General features: G+C 38.1%; 1 protein-coding gene across 1 annotated transcript in view; it reads right to left on the reverse strand.

Moving 5' to 3' along the window:
• plecb (plectin b) overlaps positions 1-21,181 on the reverse strand; it is an 82,986-nt gene that overhangs the window by 40,428 nt on the left and 21,377 nt on the right. The window contains 4 exon segments of the mRNA XM_081389041.1: positions 622-714; positions 1,176-1,253; positions 3,549-3,638; positions 8,485-8,546. Of these exon segments, the coding sequence (XP_081245167.1) occupies positions 622-714; positions 1,176-1,253; positions 3,549-3,638; positions 8,485-8,546 (323 nt within the window).

A 21,181-nucleotide genomic window follows, 5' to 3' on the forward strand; every position in this document is an offset into this window, starting at 1 on the left:
AAGTCCATACTCCACCCCTACACATAAACCTCTCTGCCTCTTCTGGACAAGCCAGAAGTCCTGGCAACTTATTTCCTCGATCTAAAGAAACCAGACTCTCTCAAAAGCTGGTCATACCCAAACAGCATAATTGTCTGATTTGCGTCAGACTCCAGCTGTAACATGACTGCTTTGTTTTTTTTTAATTGATTGAGGTGGAATAAATCAGGGTGTGATTGTAATTAAACACGCTGAACAACAGATTCACATAATTAGGTCTAAAAAATTGCCTGGATATTAGATTATGAAATTAGATTAGATCAGAGATTTCTCATGTTGCCCAAGACACTGAACAGATTAATTTACAAAATCTTTATTTCCGCATACTAAAACTATTGTGGTTAGATCATATTGGATATATTATAAAACAAGAGAAACTTCTTTTATTGCTTGAGGCAGATACTGGTTTGAAGCAAAAATGATTGACCCCGATGATGTTTGATTGGAAGGTGTAAAATAATTATAACCCAAGTGAACTGGTGATTGACCCAGATTTAAGTGATTGGTCAGACTGATTTGGAGCCCAGGAGGAGGAGGAGGAGGTAAATGGTATGGGAACTTAACACTGACAGAAAAGGAGACCTGGAAGTGAAGGATGATGGTCCATATGAGACCCAATGTCAGCTTTGGGTTTCCGTCGGCAATATCATCATTCCTGATATTCACCAGCTTGACCTGTGAGAAGAACATCAATTCACATTTGAGTTCAAGTTTAATGTGAGAGACTGTCTAACAAAACACCATTGTAAGCATGTGTAAATACTGTCCACCTAAAAATAAACCTTGTAGACTTACTTTTTTCCCCTGTGAAACTCTCAATGAGTGATTTATAGCAGAATGTCCAAGCTACTCTTTTCCACACTATGAAAGTTAATCATGACTGATGATGCACATGTTGGCTTTTTGTAATGCTTTGATGGTCAGTTCTGCTTTGACCAGAATCTGGTCCCAATTAACTTTTACTTTATGTAAGGGTGCAGCTTGGACATTCTACTAAACATCACCTTTGGCAAGCCACGAAAAAAAAAAAGAAAATACAGGTTTGGAAACAAAAGAGGTTGAGTAAATGAGTACAAAAGTTTCATTTTGGAATAAACTATCGTTCTAATTTAGTTTGAAACTTGTTGGTCTCGTACCTGCCGGCGTCTGAGGAAGTCCAGTGCTATCTGCACATTCTGCAGTTTATGGAATCGCATGCGTCCTCTCTCACGAGGCTGAGGAGACAGACAGAAGCCGGTTAAGACTCATAACACAAAGGATGAGACTGAGGCGTGTCCTTCCGCATCCAAGCTTCTTCTTTTGAAGGTCGAAATGAAGGAAGAGTGAAAAACGTGGAGAACCTTTTTATGAAGCTAATGTATGGTTGCAGTTTACTTTGATGGTCCACTTCAGGCTAACTTTGCAACTACATGTCAACTAACTCTCATTAGAGTATATTAGTAGACTGTTAGGTTAGGGTTCGGGTAAGTATAATAATCTGACATGTACAGTACTTGCAAAGTTACTTATAGTCAGTAGTATGTATGTCTGTTGGGGGAGCATCAAAATAAAGTGCTAGTATTAGCTACTAATACTCTAATGACTGGTAGTTGACATGAAGTGGCAAAGTTACTTATAGTTAGCATAATGTCTAAAGTGGACCATCAAAATAAAGTGTTACCTCATATATGAACACTAAGAAAATACAAAAGACAAAACCCCATGAAACAAATCTTTAAGTCCACGTCTGCTAGCATTTATGACACTTAAATATAAGTGTACTTAAAACTAAATCTGTATTGATGATATACCATCTTTATCTTCCAGTTCCACATAAACAATACCAACTTTGATATGCCCTGCCCCAACTTTCTGTTTCAGTAGGAAATATATCAACTCAGATAACTGAAAAACTGCAAGTCATTTCATGGGGTCTTCAAGACTACAGTATATGACAGAAGTGATGGTCATGTGACTTCAAGGATGTAGTGTGGTTAACTATTGTGGATGAATGCTAAAAATGCTTGTATTATAGAAAACAACCCAAAACATCTCACCATCTGACACACCCTTTTATGCAAACACCGTTTTATGACCTGAACACCTTAAACTAGCTTCAAACTGTAGTCCAGACTGTAAACATGTCTTGCGCAAACGTTTTGTTCAGCACTAATGATCAATTATAGGCATTTTGCTGATAGTCAGGGTAGTTACTTAGATATAATTTGCAGTCACACACCCAAACTATGACGAGGTTCAGAGAAATGATGTCGTAAAGAGAAACAGCCTCAGTCATGCGCAAGTGGAATTGAAAAAGGGCAACTATAATGTTATTCCTACCAGTGAAACTTCAAAATAAAAGTCCCTCAGATTAAAAGAAAAAACATGCTTTATTAAGACGCAATGTTTTTTCCCCAAACAGATCTTAAATCTTTCAAATCTTTTTATTTACAATTCCTAATGAAGTTTTTTTTTTTACATTTAGCTCTTTATTTTAATCATTGACAAACATAGCTTGAAACCTCAAAGGAAACAAAATGAAAACATGACTACAACAAGACTGGCGGAAGTGACATCATGCGCAAGCCAGCCACAGTGAGTGACCCATGCCAATGAAGCATCTACATCACTCACCAACCGTACGCTCCGCACAACGTCCCTCTCCCTCGTCTTGACCCAGCAAGAGAAGTGCAAAGAGAGCAGACAGAGGTCAAAGGGCAAAGGTCAGCAAAGAGATGGTGGTTCAGTGTCATAGGAAGATAGAATGATAGGCAGAGAAAGATTTAAAGAGGTGCCACACAGGAGAAAAAAAGAAAAGCCAGAGAGTGAAGTTAATGTCTTAGCTATAGCCAAGAAATTAAGCAGTATGATGGAATGATGTCAAGATTTTGAATCTGAACCCAGTGTTTTGGATGTGATTCAACATAACATCTTTCGAATTTGAAGACGTATTCCAAGGCATCACCCATAAATATGGTGGGGTGTTCAGGTCTTCCTTGACCTGGAGGTCTGGATCAGGATTTGTTTGAAGGCTGAGGGCAAGGTTGGATGTTTGAAGGTGGGAAGGTTGGAAACTGAATGGGAGAAGTGATGGGTTTTCTCTTGTTTGGCTAAGCATAGGCCCTACATAGGTCTGTCCCAAATGGCACACTTCTTGTGGGTTTACAGTGGCTACAAGACCGTAGGGCAGGGTTTCACAAATCCAGGCCACTGTCCTGCAGAGTTTAGATCAAACCACCTATCTGCAATTTTCTAGTAACTTGACTACATTGTTCAAGTGTGTTTGATTAGGGTTGAAACTAAACTCTGCAGGGCAGTGGCCCTCCAGGGTGTCCCATTTGTCATTTTCGGTTCCCCTTTGCGACTTTCACCGAGCCTGCACTGAAGCGAGCGCCACAGCAGACTTCTACCCGACAGTCAAACCGGCGTACTGTCACACAAGTGTGGACTCGGAGGAAGACTGTGAGGGCTTAGGGCTCCAATTGGGACAGGGCCATAGAAATCAGTGCAAGACAATCTGTAACACTCACCAGCGTCTCCCCGGAGAGGACCTCCAGAAGGGAGATCAGGTTGTGTCCATCTCGGAGATCTTCGTACAGGTCATTCACATGACGCTGAGTCTGAGGATGGAGAAAAAGCAAAGATGGTTTTATGAGTCTCGCATTAAAAATCACATCATCCCTGCAGTAAGAAAACAGCTTAGAATGCATCAGCGCAAACTAACATTTTTAAAGGAAAGATTCTAAAGATTTTATTGCTCATGCAATCCCAGTTCTGACTGCCTACATAAAGCTGAAACAAACACCACATACTAAAAACAGGTTACTCTGTGATTGAGTTGAGCAATGAAATTAGCTCCAGGTTTGCGCTTAATTGGTTTAGGGGACAAAATCACGCACCTAGAATTTGCCCTTTTTAAGTCATTTTGTTGACAAAATTGTCATTATTTATCCTTCCTCATGAGCTGCTGCTTCTTGTTTTCATTCAAGGAAAGTATATGGTGATGTCAATCTTCAAAAATACAACTCAGTCACATATATTCCAATTCACTTACAAAATTGTTGTGGTACTTTTTTGTCCTTTTTGGAGCTTGGCAGTATAAATCCCTATCCACTTTTATAATATGCAACTGCTGAACACAAAAGAAGATACAGTATACTGAAAAATATGAGTAACCAATGAGTTGATGGGACCCATTGACTTCCATACTAGTTTGGAAAAAAATACAATTGAAGTCAATGTCAACTGTTTGGTTACCGACATTCTTCACTCGATCTTCTTTTGTGTTCAGCAGAAGAAAGAATCTCATACATGTTTGGAACAACTTGAGGGCGAGTAAATGATGACAGAAGTTTCCTATTTGGGTGAACAATCCCTTTAAGATGGGCAGCAACTTCTAAATACAAGCATGTATGTCTCTTGTTAAAAGGATAAAAAGAACACCGAATTCAAAATGGATGCTTTGCTCAGCAAGTACAGGACGGGGCGCTGCATCGCTCCAGGCTGAAGGGCGGCACACCTGCCTCACGTCAAAAAATATCCGACAAATGGTTTATTGAGGGACAGTGTCAATTAATTCTGAAGATTTTTTCTTTGTTTGTTTTTAAATCAAGCAAGTCATACAGATGCTGTATAAAACCTCAGTGGGTCAGATCTTCGCGTGAATGATAAAAAAAAAAATAATAATTTTTTTGGCTGAAATGACAGACTGGGCTTCCTCAGGTATTTTACATGCAGCTCCACCCAACATGCACTGCTGCAAAACACTGAACTCTCTACGGAAATTAAGGAACAGCTCACGGAAAACTGACAATCCTGTGATTATTTATTCACCCTCACGTCGTTGCAATCCCGTTCCAAACTCATTTAAATTTTTTTATTTTATACATTGACAATTAAACATGTCAAGCTCCAGTAAGGACGAAAGAACAAAAGTATCAAAATAAGTACTCCAGAAGATGAAAAGATTAAATTTAAAATCATTCATTAATGAGATTATCTGTTGAAGCTACTGTATGAAATCTCTTTCTCATTAAGATTAAAAAAAAGAGATAAGAGAAAGAGAAAAACATTATCATAAATAAAGAGAAAAAAAGAGATGAATTTGGCATCAACCAAATGTGATACGCCAGTTCAAATATGTGGAATGGAAAAGATTTGAGATTTTTGAGTTTTCAATGACAGGATTTTGGAATGAACTATTCATTTTACTAGCATTATACGGCAAAGCCTATCTTCAGCACTATTTCAAAAGTTAGTTTGCTTTCAAAGAACAAAATCCAAATCAAAGTACAATGACAAATTGGCCTAACGAAGCAGGCTTTGGATTTCTTTTGCTGTACTGCATGAGCTCTATTACTGTAAGCAGTAATCTACATTCTTCATGAGACCCCAGGCCGAGAGCCTTAAGGATGACAGAAATACTGTACATATATGTGATAGAGCGAGGCCTGCTGGGGCACGCTGACAGATGGACCTACCTCAGCTCTCGAGTGCTGGACGAGTGACTGGAGCAGGAGAGGAAAAGAGGAAGGACGTGATGATGAGGAGCAGAGTAGAGGGCAGAGAGAGTGAGAGTTGATTAGAAATGGAAGAAAGAAGTGAAGGTTGAAAATGAAGGACAACATTAAGATTAATATGATTTAAAGGTTGATGCTGAAACTTAACAACAGCTCATAATGGAGTCGTTCGGCCAAAACTGAACATTTACTGTACTCTACTTTCTCCTTTTCAAAACCTATATGATTCATGTTTGATTAAATTTAAACAAACAGAATGATAGAACTATAGATAGATAGATGATAAAAGACAGACAGACAGACAGACAGACAGACAGACAGACAGACAGACAGACAGACAGACAGACAGACAGACAGACAGACAGACAGACAGACAGACAGACAGACAGACAGACAGACAGACAGACAGATAGATAGATAGATAGATAGATAGATAGATAGATAGATAGATAGATAGATAGATAGATAGATAGATAGATAGATAGATAGATAGATAGATAGATATCATACTGAGCCACTAGAGGTCTCTGTTGATGTCAGTCTATATTACCCAACATGTCCACTAGCAGAAGCTCACACACGAATAATAAGATAAAATGTATTATATCACAGTCTGTGTTAAATTCATACATTGGAAAATCACCACCAACAACAGGGTGTATCACACAGTAATAAGTCTCGTTTGTACTGTCTATCCCCATTATTCGGCCATTGCCCATCTTTCCCTCAGTCAGCACAAAGCAATAAGAGCTACAGAACAGCTGATGACGGAAACAAACTGAGCAATCAGTGTTCGTCAAGGTCAAACTCAAACATTCAGTCAGCAAATATAAACGTGTCAGTGTAGAATACAGTTTGACTCATAAAATAAGGGCTTATATTTGATGGTACAGTATAAAGAGTGAAAACAAGGCAGACTTAATCTTTCTGTGAAATATAAATGATTTCAATATTTGCCAAGTAAAATGACAGGATTATGTAGGTGTGCTCTGGACGCACATCATAAAAACACTTGAGTTACATGTAGAGTGAGTTTTATATGTGAAATAATTACAAGCGTGTATATAATTATTATAAACATCCAGTATATAAAAACTGTCATTTCATTTTAGAAACGTGGCCAAAACACCAAAATCAATAATGAAAGCATTATCAAAAATAATAATACACAATGACAGATATTACTACCCAGATTGGAGCAGATTTGTCAGGACACAAAATTAGCCTTTAAGAGTTGTGAGGGAAAAACATGTTTTCATTCAAATGGGATTAGAATGATAAATGTACCTGTCCTCCTCAGAGAAAACAGTCCCATCTGAATAAGGCTTTTGTTTAAATCACAGATGAAGGGTTTACATCTGTGCAGCACATGTGCTACTGTTGGCCGGCCTGACGAGTGTTTATACCCTGAATATGATATGCCAGTTGCTAAATGAATCCAGATGTTCTTAACATGCAGGTTTGTCTTATATCTCTAACTCTTTTGTTCTGAAGTGGTCTCTTTTTTTCATCATCTACAGTGAATAAATAGGCTTGACTGATTTGTAAGAGTGCCAATAACCTCCATTCTTGTCCAGTCTTACATACTCATTATCTTTTGTTTGGCTTTTCAAGTGCACCACTTTTCAGCTTAAGTACAAGACATTTTAGACCAGATTTATAACCTGTGTGAACAAGATATGCTTCTCTGCAAATATCTGTATAGACTGAACACGTAATACATATGCACATGATGTCACCGTTTCCACAAATTTGTGTTTTTGTTCAAAAACTTGCACTTTGAAACCCGTTTTTTCAAAGTTTGCGTTTTCAGGCCCTCAAAACGAACGGCCAAAACGCATAATTTTTTTCCTTTTTTAGTTGAAAACGTTGTGTAAACGGCCCCTCAAACTGAAATCAAAATGAGGAAAAAATAAAAAGAAATCATAAAAATCACCAAAACACAGAAAAAATTACTAAAACTTTAACTAAAATTAAAAGGGAAATATAAATATTTTTTATTCAAAATATTAATAAAACTATATGGTTCTAAAAGATGTTTTTCTGTGCACAAACCCAAAGCATGTGAACAGAATTGTGAATAAAGTGCGATTGTTCTTTCATGTTCTTGATTGATTCTTATTTTATTACTGACTGTTTACTTGTCTTCAATGAGCTTGAGAATGTTTTAGTTTTTACTGTATATTATTTAGGCTAGCGTTAGTTTTTGTAACAACCTTACTTCCAGCAAAAGACACTATACCGTGATTTATATTGTTATAGTGAAATAAAAGTTATCATCTCGTGATATAAGATGTTGGTCATATTTGCCCATTGTAGGTTCAAACTCTGTAAATCTATAAAATATTCCCATTGTGCACTTGATCAAGACACTAAGGGATAGATTTACTAAACAGGGAAAATTAGCATAAATGCGCAGAAGTGCCGATGTGAGTGGAAAGTTCTGCTGACGACTCGCAAATTAAAGAACAAAGAAGCAGCCGGGATCATTTCCATAATGACAAATGCAATCTGCCAAGAGCAGCGAAAATAGTGTCTGGTTTAAGACGTGCTTTTTTTGGGCGGGAAATAATGGCGCAAATACAAGTAAATTGACGAGCGCAAACCTTAGTAAATCACCTTGCGTGATTCATTTAAATACTCTCTTCCCATAAAGGGAAACTTCTACAAATGCATGTGTAAAAATATCCCTGTCCAGCCTTTTCAGAGCTAATTTTTCACTGTGTGTCTTTAGTAAATCCTGACAGTTATTTGTAATGCCAAAAGAGGGTTTGTGTTGGAGCTGTTAGCAAATCTGGCCCTAAACCGCAGGTCACTTCAGGAGGGTTGAATCTTCGTATAATACTTGTATTGTATTGTAAATTGCATTGGATTTGTCAGTTAAAGTGATTAGTTATTCTAATCAAACTTTACCAAATCTTAACAGTAAAAATAAACATAAATGTACCTTTATCAAGTGTTTGTTCACCCATTTTGTGAAAGTCTTCTTCTGCACTCTGTCCCGTTCATCTGCAAAAGATAAAGAAAAAAGAACATTTAACACACTTCAGCAGTGTTTAGAGTAAATGCCTGGATCGGAAAGGATTTACAGTAAGTGTGTCCTTTTATTAATGTTAAAATACTGTAGATTTTTAGAATACTAAATCTAGTATGGATTCAGCGTCAAATCTGAACCTTAAAATAGGTTCAAATTTGATGCTGAATCCCAAATGAATACGCAGACATCTATAAATAAGCCTCTCGTGGGTTCTTTTCCATGAAAAGAGTAACACTGTCTCTGTTGGTTTGAGTATCACAACCACACCAAAACATTGATGCACTGAATGTCCCAAACACAAATGGAAGTTGCAATAGTATTTTCTTCCTTATTGTGACATGTATCTGAGTGAAAAAGCTTCTTAAAAAAAAAACAAATATAGGGCGGGACTTGATTTTGTCCATTGGGAATTGAATAGATGGTTGTGGTTTGCATGTGAGTGACAGGCCCTCACGCCAGTGAACACACCATCAGAGAAGAGAAGAGATGTTGATGCTAGAGGGACGGGGACTTATTCTGATTAAAGATTACGAGCCCATGAATTTAATATAGTAATAATGTGCACGGATACATAAATACTGCAATATTCAATAAAAAAAGAAGAACTGTCAATTTTGATTTCATGGTGTCTTTAAAACAGTTGAACTGCACGAGAAGAGAGAAGTGGATCAGATAAAATCTCAATATCAGAATGATTTCAAATCAGTTCTTTGAGTAGTAATGCCTCACATCTCGTACCCACTATTTAAACAGCACCTCATAGGCACAGCCATGTGAGTAAGGTGATCTCTGGGTAAAGCTGGGGAGTAATGACTGCAGATCTGTGTAAAGCTGGGGAGTAATGACTGCAGGAGGAGTCTAGACAGATCCATTGTCACGCAAAGACGGCGCACAGGTTCGGAGAGAAGAACATGTATTGTATTTAAGACCTCAGGCTGGGAAATTTTAGCATGACGGCAGAATAGCTTTAATCTTCAGTGTGCGTCACCGCAGACACAGACACACCTACAGCCTGCAGAATCATGTTCCTTCAGCAGCATTAAACACAAGAGAACATGATCCGTACTGCTGTCTCACACAAATGACCAACACAGGAATCATTACTGGAGAACATTACTGCATTTTAAAATGACATGCTCACATTTATGGTTAAAGTTAGAGTGTTAGTTAGTAAAGTCAGTCACACATTAGGTGGCCTAAAACACATAATAGTTGCACTCTATTGTACAGTACGTGTACTTACCTAAGTACTGGAAATATAAGGTAACTACATGGGCTAAGGTTAGATTTAGGGTTAGTATGCTACCTAGTTATAACACAGTTATTATAATTACTATAATAAGTACATGTAAATGAATAGTGCTACCTATAATTATTATATACTTTACATGTTGGTGCATCTTAATTACATTTAAAGTACTTTGCATTTGTAGTAAGACTGACTTTAGTAGACTTTACCTCTTAGTACCATAACCCAACCCTTAACATCTGACCCCTATAATCCTAACCCTACATTTCCATCTAAACCTAACCGTACCTCAAACTCATTAGCAGTAAATGTGGAAACAACATGTAGCTGCACAGTAAATCCATATTACATGCTAATAGATAGATAGTTAAGGCCTCCAAATATAAAGTGTGACCGTAATGTTACTGTAAAAATGCACAAAATGCCATGTAAAAGAATAGTCTTTGATAAAGTCTTTCGATACACCTCTATCTGGGAGCAAGTGCAAGATCATCTCAGCTACGGTTTCTCTAATGGCATGTAGGATTGAGGAGAACGCTCTATGGCCCGAAGAGCCCAAACCTGGACCGATGGACATCACTTCTCATGAGGCGCACAGGACCATCCATATTTTGAATGATGGGGATGATGGATCTTACTTTGAGGATGCAAAGACTGAAAGACTGTAAGCGATCATTTACCCGTGATTTTGCCAATTAAGACATCCTGGAACAACATTCTTGTTCGCAAATATAGTCCTACCCCTAAACCTAACCCTAATCAGAGGGAAATGATGGCGAATAACACTGATGTAGAAGCACCTAACCCTGGCTGTAAGCCTAAACTTGACATAAACCGTAAACTTGTCCCTCAAATCTGATTGAAGATACCTATGGTAGTGAAATGTCCAATTTCAAAACAGGATGACAGGATTGTGAGTGTTAAAACTTTCGAATAATACCTAATGTATGATTATCACTAAAACATGTGATAAAGGAAATAAAAAAATGTGTGGGAGGTTTCCAGCTACCGGGACACTGACAGTTAACAGGATATGAATCACGTATCAAGAAAAGTACAACAGTACATCCCTGAATACATGATGTTGAGTCGAAGCCCAACACTTCAGTCTAATTACGCTCCAGGGTTCTCGTTCAATAATTGGAGCAATTTTGTGCAACTGGACAGTTGAATGCATAATACGACATAGGAGTGGAAGATGTTTGCTGGGCAACGGCACGACTCTCCTATCTATTGTTGTGCATTGAAAGAACAGCTGATTCAGACGCTCCCGCAGAACTTCTGTTTCTGCTGGGTGGAGTATGATGAGCATATTATGAAATAATATTACCATGGTGACTATCATGGGCGGAGGCAATAAACCTTGACCTCTAATGCAAGACTTCCCTTTTAGTGTTTGAAGAGTCTTTCTGTGGGCGATGGTATGGATCATTATGACCACCAGTACGGGGTCTTCAACAGACCTTTGCCCTTTGAACACCACTCTTTGCCTTGACATGTATAACGTTACAGTGCTAATGTTTAAACCAACGCCCTTGTGATTAAGCCTGTCCTCTGGAATGTGTAAGGAGACAAGAGACAAGAGAATTCACTATATTTTACCTATAAAATTCAAATGTACTCACTTGTATTTTATGCAGTGATATGTATACCTATAGTGACAAATGCATTGTTTGCTGATGACATACTGTGCAAGTCAGATGATCAGGTGACAGGACAACAGGGAATGCTGTCTCAGACCCAATTAACACATCTTTATACTGCTAAATATATGCCATCGATATAAATATTGACACAATGGCCTTGGTCAGGAGAGGCAGCTTTAGCTCTGAAACGCCTGCTGTATGACACTTTTTATTGCACAAATTACTGTCAATGACAAGAATGACTGTAAGCAAGGCACTTGAGCAGACTGCAAACATTATAAGGCAAGTGATAAACATCAGGCTGTTAACTGATTTAATAAAACCTTCAGAATCACATAATGAGATCTAATATAATATCAGATTACATTAGGTAATGCAGTAAAATAAGATAATTTTTTATTTGGAAAGCAAATTTTCATAAGGTATTAAGACTTGAGTAATGTTTTTTTTTCTAAACCGTAATAATTTTTTTTAACCCTGTTGGCAAATCGTATAATACTAAATCGTATTTGATTTAGGCGTCAGTCATTTAACTTCTCAAAATATCTGTTTTAAAACCAAGATGAAAATACTGAATAAGAAGATGATCTTTGCTTCAATGACCATGACGTGCATCTCTAAATAAACGTGTCTAAGATCATACCGTAATAATTTTGTACAACAAAGAAAAGTCTCTTCCCACATGAGCAGGTGTATCAGACAGCTTTCCCGAGTACCTTTCCTGCCGTCCACGGATTTCAGCATTCCCTGATAATACAAGTCATCCGAGGGGATCCTCTCCCTCCTGTCCGCGTCCAGGCTGTCGGTCGAGTATTCCCTCCGTCTCTGTTGCGTACTCATCTCCTCTACGTCACGCTTACAGCCAAACACACAGTTCTGTCAGCCACAAATCTCTGCTCTTTACAAGCTTCCTCACTTTTCCAAACAGAACGTTGCAGCAATGTTCCCTTTAAGACTTAAGGTTCCCGTTTAATTTCTGCTGTCCATTTTTCTCTCTCCAGTAAATGATGTCAGAAGGCTACAGGTTCTGGCTCCTGTGAGACATGGGTGCAGGGCACTTCGGGTTATGTTTGGCTCCGCCTAATCCCTGAATGGTCATGTTTGTGGAGAAGGGGTGGAATCAGGGAAAGTGAGTGGGAAGGTGTGTCTGTCCGCATGCCTCATAGAATCCCACACCCTCTCCAAACAGTCACACTACAGCATCACAATCTCTAAAGTGTAATGCAACAGGAAATAGAGAGTGTGTCGAGTTGTGTAACTACCTTACGTTGAGCACTAAATGAGTGTGTAGAGTCATTATAGGAACAGAAGTTCACAATCACACTCAGGCCTACGGATATCACTCCACACACACACATATATGCGCCTCTTCAATGATTAACCACTGTAACATACCTGTGCGGTTGGGCAAGTATGACTAACTAAGAGTGTGTGCTGCCAATAAGACAGGGTGAGGCTCTGGGATGGGCCGCTCACGTCTACACACGCTGGAGATTAACATTACTGAATCTGAACCAACCCCAGAAAAATACATAACCAGAGGCTGCAAAATGAACGACTAGAAATAAGATGAAAGATCTTTAAAATAATCATTTCTTGTTTGCATGGGTGTGTGTTTATGTGAACATGCTGAACTTGCATGTGCATCACCAAAGAATGGGTTGATAAGTGTAGAAAGATTAAGACTTATGCAATAGGTGATGAGTAACAGTTTTGTCCATGCGGGAGAAGGGTTCAAAAAGATATAAACCAATATCTCAGAAGATGAAGAAGAAGATGAGGACGGGGCGTTCATCACATGTTCATCATCTCAGCAGACCTGGCCTGACGAAGACCCTTTGGGTCGAAACGTTGTTCATTTGAATAAATCCTTAGGAGCAGAAGTGGCAGTGTGCCGATTCTTGTTTATTTATCATCTGAACAGACCCACACCATAAACTTTGAGAAGCTCTGAGATTTGATAACCTGTTGAGGCTCGCCAGTGAGTCTAACAGCCTGAACTTGACAGAGTTTGCAGGAGGGATTATTTTACGATATATCTGACATATCCTTTAGGTGATGAGGAAGCTGACGCCTTCATTTTATATACTATGTCTGTTGATACAGAAAAAGGTATGAAGGTGTGGCATAAAAATCTACCAACACCTTGTTTATGTTAATATGTAATATTTATTATATACCCATCAAATTGAAGGCATTGATTATTACAGTATGTTAATGAGATAAACTGTAAGGAAGGTAGTATTAGCAGCTTTCCACAGCTAGTTTTATTCACAGACCAGCTGATGCATAATCCACACAAACAAATGACAAGAGCTGGATGAAAACTGAGATCTGATTGGCTGGTTTAACAGTCAGCACTTCTGAAGAACACCTAGCCTTAAGATACGAGTTAAAATAAATGGTGTTATACAAATACAACTTTTGAAGATTTTCAAGAGCTTTGTTTGAGACATGTGATTTTCAAAACGTGATATCCTTGAGCACACACACATATTCAGTGTTTCAGATGAACTCACACCTATACGACATAAACAATTGCGAAAACTATGCTTGGTTCTTGGCCAAAGATACATCAGACTGTTTTTTTTTTCCAATTGTCAAGTCTACACAAGACCGAACCTTCACACAAGCAGGGAGAAGCAGAAAACATGACTTTCTGAATCAATATCAAGTATTCATCTTTTAACCTCACATAAACCTCAGATCTTTCAATGAACCACATGCACGCATGCAAAACGTCTCTGGATCTGGGGTTAGATAAGAAGATGAAGGCAAGAGTCAATGTGACCCAATCAGAAGACATTTTGTTTGTCAATGGTAGAACTGAGAATCATTTTCTGGTGCCGTGACCCGGATCTTAGATCTCAGAATATTCCCAGAATATCTTTGCCCAGATGATAAGGGTTAAAGATCCGATCTTTAAAGAGGTCTGGAGTGCATATGTGATATCACACTGTATAAACATTAGTGAGCAACATTATCTATACTGTAAAAAAAAAAGATTTTTGCAAGTTGCAATTAAAACAAAGTACATTTTTACAAATTTTTGTCTTGCTACTTCAAAATTTCACATTTAAATGTTACTTGCCATTTCTTCGCCATGGTTTGTGAAATTTTCCAGCAATTTCTGAGTGAAAAGTTTTTTTAAAGTAAATACTACACCATTTTTTTCAGAACATATATTTTGTACAACGGAACAGTGTGATTTAAATAATAAAAAGTTTCAATCAAGTAGAAAACTATGGTGTACTCTGAAAACTTACAGACAGGTGATTTCAGTGTAAATTAAAAGAATGTAAATATATAGATTAACAATCTTAAAATTCACTGCATTTCTAGTGAAAATCAATGACGCACTGTTTTTGCGTGTGATATGTAAAGGGGTTATGTAAGGATTATCATTAATAATCGCTTTTCATTGCCAATGTGTAAACAACTTGTAACAAAACTTAAAATACTGTACAAGACCTTGCCTGACTTCCTATAGGCTAAAAGCCTTTAAAGGGGGGGTGAATTACTGTTTTTTATGCATACTGAGTTTTTTACACTGTTAAAGAGTTGGATTCCCATGCTAAACATGGTCAAAGTTTCAAAAGTTAAGTTGTACGTTTGAAGGAGTATTTTTGTTCCAAAAATTGTCCTTCCGGTTTGTCACAAGTTTCGGAAAGTTTTTTTCGAGTATGGCTCTGTCTTACGTAAGAGAGGGCGGAATTTCCTTATATGGGTCCTAAGGGCACTTCTCCGGTAAGATCGCGGGCGCGCGCGCACTCGTAAAACAGAGCAAGAGAGTGAAAGCAGTTCGCCATCAAAGCGCCCTGCCCGGCTTTTGGGAAGTCAATGTCACCAAAGAAGTGTGTTTTTAGTTGCCAGGGCAAGACAACCCTGCACAGATTCCCAAAGAACCCAGCGTTAAGGAACCAGTGGATGGAGTTTGTTTTCCTGAGCATAAACGGAGTTGTGGAAGACTGTTGTTCCCTGCATTTCGACGATGATTGTTTTATAAACAAAGCCCAGATCGAAGAATTTGCAGATCGTCTAATGCTTAAGGATCGAGCAGTCCCAATGATAAAGGTTCGCGGTCGTGCGTTGGAACGGTGAGTAAAACTGTTGAACAAATGTCTCTGTGTGTTGTTAGCTCGGCGCGTTAGCACAGCTAAGCTTCGCCCACACGGCCCGCCCCCAGCCGCTCGTTTTTTTCCGGAAAGACTCGGTGCAGCCAATCTTTCAATTAAAAATATAATAAAACAAAAGACTTTTTGGAGATATGAAGGATGCAATATTACTCTATAGGTACTCAAGATTAACAGGAGATTGAGTGAAAATGAGCATTTCACCCCCCCTTTAAACACATTTTTATGTAAAGGTCCCTGTAAGTTCCACTTCTCTTCTGTTCAATGACACATGAAACGAATGATATACAATGTTCAGGATAATGCCGAAAGAGCCATTCTGTACTGTAATGTCAATGTGTCATGCAAACAAAAAGGATTATTTCAAACTAAAGTCTCATAGCCAGATCTATACAGTCTATAGTCTCAAATATACCTTATAATCACACTTTTATAACAATGTCATTTTAATTGCCTCATCAATATATCCACATCGCTGCGATCAGATGCTTTCTTAACTGATGTTTTCTCACCGCTGTCATGTTTGGTGTGTTTATTCTGTTATTGAGAGGAAAGATGCAGCACATATTTACATATTCATCTAAACATCTCTCTCAGAACAACATCTGGATGTTCATTAACAGTATATTACTGTAAAGGTATTTCCAACTTCTTTTTACTTCTAAGCAAAGTTTGAAAAAAAAAAAAACTTCGCTGTGAGTATATCGGGGCCTTGAATTACAGTCAGTCTCTTGTACGTTACATGTGAACGAGTGAGAGCACAAGCAATATGTTGCTGCTGCAGTTCACATAACGGCCACCGGTGTCACTAATAACAAAGGCTTCTGTATTCTACAAATAGCACATTTAAGAAATGAAAATCCATTTCGGTAGTTGAGTGGGTACAAAAGCAAAAAGTCAGACTTAAAGCTGTCTTTAAAGGTAATGAGATTGACTCACATTCCTGTGTTAGGTGTAACCAAACCACATTAGCTGTGAAAGTGCCTCCCAATCCCATCCACAAGTCTTTCCCTGCGGATCCGTCTCTCCTCCTCCTGCGTGTGAGAGCGTGTACAGGGATGTCTGTCACGCCCAGAGAGAGAGGAATGTGTAATCCGCACATCTGCTTTGATTTCACCCGAATCACGAACACACCCTGTCCTTCCCAACGAGAACAAAATGGACACCTGAGCTCTTTTTTGCCTCTCCATAAGATGCTTTTACTTTTCCTTTACAAGGGTTTTGGTCGATTTTCCTTCATTATGTGGCTTTCCATTTGCTCATAATTCCCAGAGCAAAGGAGCATTAATATTGCAATTGTAAAACTGCATGGAGCATTAATATCTGTGCTTATATAAATCCTGGAATCAAGTTCTGATGTGATAGTCAAAACTGGATTTGGGGAAATCTCTGTTTAGCTGGAGATTCAAAACAGAACATCAACAGCAGCTGAGGTCTAAAATAACCTATTAGACCTTCTGCACTAGCTTCAGCCGGAGTGGAAAACAGACGGACCTGCCAAGCTCACTCACAGCCTCTCTTCATAATGATGACAGGAACTTCAAAAGCGTAATAGAAGACACTTATCAAAGTCCTCATGAAATCAAAATTTAGTTTACTTTCTTAATGCACATTCCTGGTCTTACTGGTGAACGATTTATCAGCCCAAGTTATATCAAATAATAAGAAATGTTTGTCTTCATAATCTTTAATCATTGTGTAAAAACTTTCCTCTGAAACAACTTCTTCCACTGAAGTCAATCTTATGGGTTACATTCTTGCACTGTGAAGAGTTTGAGAAATTATACAAAAAGTGATTTTTGCTAGTGTTTTTCATGTATAAAAATCAGTGTTGGGGAAGTTACTCTAAATAAGTTTAAATAGATTATGTACTAATTACTCTCGGTTAAAAGTATTGGATTATTTATTACTAATTACTCTTTAAATCTCATATCAACCTCGACGGGTCGAACAATACAAGGATGTTGTGATCCCGGTGTTGTGCCAGTTTTGTATGGACTTTTATTTTGAAATGTTCCTTTTGTTTCTATGGTTACTCATGTGTCCTGTTCCTGTGGCCATGTTTGTAGTTTTCCCTGTTGATTATTCTCCCCCAGGTGTGTCTTGTTACTTGTTATCTTGTTTGCCCTTGTGGTTTCCATGTTCTTTGTCTAGTGTTGCCAGTTCGTGGTTGTATTGTGTGTGTTTGCTGCAGCTTTCTGTTCCCTCGTGACTGAATTTACTTCAGTTGTCTTGTGTTAATAAATGTTCACTGCACTTGTATCCAACGCCTCTTGTGTCTGCAGCATCCACGTTACAGATAGACATGAAACTGTTCTTTCAAATGAACAATACAGCAGCATAAATTATTCTTGAACTGACAAAAGTGTGTAAAAGGAGAAGGTTTCATTAAAATCATACATTTTTAACATAAAATTTTGATGTTAAATACACTATTGTTTTATATAGAATTGTGTAGTCTATCCAGTATTTAATGCAATTACATCAGATGTAACTTATTATAGAAACATTTAAGAGTAATCCCTTATTTTACTTTATAAGGGAAAAGTAAGATAAGGCTACTTAGTAATTAATTACACCCAAGACTGATATATGTATGCACTACAGAAGTAAAAATGGTTTGGGATCATGTTTTCAAGTCAAATTGACTTCATTATGTCTCCCTCTTCTGGCCAATAATTAGGACATAATCATAAAACTTTACAATGGCTCAGATATGTGAACAGCTGAGAGAAGTGTGATCTTTAAAAGGTAAACATGACGCACACGCCGTGTCAGTGACCTGAATGAGATCAGCTGAAAACTATAGACTTCTGCTTTTGACAGCATTGCCTAAGTGACATAATAATAACTTGCTTTCATCTGAGATGCTGATGGTGCAGATATGCAGACATCTGAGAAGAGTTGACCAAACACACACACACAGTAGCCATGGCAGCGGATCAGAACAACACACACTTACTCATGTCTGTATTTAAAGTCGGATCGCAAGTCATTCAAAGGAAGGGCTGACTGCATGATTACTTCACAAAACCAGAATAAATATAAAAAGAGGAATACATTCTGCTAGATTACACTATTTCTAAATTCCCCTCCAATCACACACCAGTAGCTTTACAACAACATCTAAACTTGTTGCTGAGCAACAGATACAAATGGGGGGAATTTTCTATGTAAAGCCCCGGTTTTTATGACCTTTTCTATTTGACTAAATACCAGTTGATTATTGTCGCTAATACAATGTGCATTTGAGGGAGAGAATAAATGCGAATAGGACATTTCAGCATTAGCTTCAGTAAAAGAGAAGGAAACTAAACTCATCAGCGATGTGAAGATAAGTGTATCAGTCCAATATTTATCAGGGACATACATGATAGGCCACACATCCACAGATGTCTTGGCTAAACCCCAGATTTCCACTAAACCCAAAACCACTCCACCCTCTGTTTATCCTGACAAGTGTTTCATACTTACGGAGAGTGACTTTAATGAAGCTTTTGTCATGTTTTATGCCTTAAGTATCACACCTTCAGTGACAAAGTTATGACAATGAAGTATTCAACTGATCCTTAACACTAGATGGCGACAAAACACAGTATTCACAAGAGGAAAACACATTCATTGTGCATTTAAAGGGGGTGTAGTATTTCAGCTATACCTTTTTGTGAAATACCACGCATAGCTTATATACTTCCTGACAGATGTCACTGAAAAAAGGGCATGACTGTGACAGAACTCACAGCAAACAGCAAAACTCAACCAAATGAGACGCCATTTTTTCTTATCCGCCATCAGAAACACTCTCCGCTTGATAAATCAATCATTTTGCATGTTCAGTTTTGCTGACATCCGATTGGCTGCCGCGTCTTTTAAGGGCGGGGTTATGGATCACTTTGATTGAATGGATGGGAGTGGCTAAGTCAAAAATTGTTTCCATCATATAGATGATCTTTACACTCTTTATTGGTATCTATGGTTCCATAAAGAACATTCAACATCCATGGAACCTTTCGATTACACAAAAGTGTTTCTTAATAGTGGAAAACGTTTCAAAATGTTATTTATACTACGGGAAAAAACATATTTTAAGAGCTGTTTCGCTATACTGAAAGCTTCTTTGGGGAATCCAAACATTGTTCTTCTATGGCATCACTGCTCTACAAAAAAAATAAAATATATATATATATTTTTTTTTTTCAAGAGTGTATTTGCAATACAATATCAGCTTTCTGCTTACTCAATGCATTGGAGAATAAGTTATATCCAAACAGCAGTGTGCTACATTTTCAACCTCGACACATTGCACGTAAGTGGCATTTAGTTATTTTAGAAATGAGTTATGCATTTTTAATTGCATTCAGAGACTTTGCATTCTGTACCAAATATATTAGAAATAGTGCAGTAAGAGTATGCTATTCTGAACATAACTCACCTTTATTTAAGTGAAAATAATCAACTCTTTGTAGAATAATTTCACAAGAATTAGAGTATCATACAAGTAAAAGAAAGTGCGTGTTTTTCCGCATGTTCTGAGGTAGACCCATGCGCAGTGAGAGAACAAACTATCATATTGCATAACAAACTGGCACCAGACTGCCAAAGTGAAGGGATTTAACTGATTTATAATCTCATCGGCAGGATTGAGATACTTAAACCAGCCAGACGTTACATAACAGTCGATGATGTGAATTAAAACCAACGCTATCTCACGACCAATTCGTACGAATTCGTACGAATGATAAAAAGTCGGCTAATTCGTACTAATTCGTACGACCTAGCTCGTACGAATTTGTACGATTTGTCTAAACCCACGTGATGGGTAGGTTTAGGGGCGGGGTCAGGGGTAGGTCATTCGTATGAATTCACACGAATTGGCCAATTCGTAAAATATGTACGATTTTGCAAATTCGTACGAGCCAGGTAGTATGAATTCGTACGAATAAGCCACCTCGTAGAATTTGTACGTTTTCCCGTGAGATCGGGCTCGTTAAAACACACAGCACTGATGCGATTAAGTGAAAATCCTGAGAGAGACGTGTTTGAGTCACTTACCAACACAACACATCCTGCTGTACAAGGAGTCAGCTTGTTCTCCATAACTTCTCTGGTAAATCATTCCTTCACTGCAACAGCTATAAAGCGTAAAACATCCCAAGACATCGCCGGGTCTCCTGCAGTCATTCCTAATGATTTCCCACGCTTCCCATGACCTCAGTCGCGGGCAATAATGAAACCTAAAGGCCTCCGTTAGCCAATGGCATCGCTGCCTGGCTCATCTATCTCTAAATGAAGCCTAGCACACTAACAGAAATGTCATGAAACTTTGCAAATATAAAAGATTCAGGACATTTTCAAAGAGGCCTTTTCTTGAGAAGTGCTAGAAAACTCTCCAAACTCTGCTCATCCAATCTGAACTAATGATACTGTAATCTTCTGTAGAGCAGCTTTATAGCTGGATTGAATTTGCTTCATAACCGAACTTTGTAACACTGACACTGAACTAAATTGATCTGAATAATGACAACTGTCTTCTGTAGAGCTGCTTTGTACTTATTTTTTCTTTGTTTGGTACTTAACTT

Source organism: Scardinius erythrophthalmus (assembly GCF_964197995.2).
Source record: "Scardinius erythrophthalmus genome assembly, chromosome: 16".
NCBI lineage: Eukaryota > Metazoa > Chordata > Actinopteri > Cypriniformes > Leuciscidae > Scardinius > Scardinius erythrophthalmus.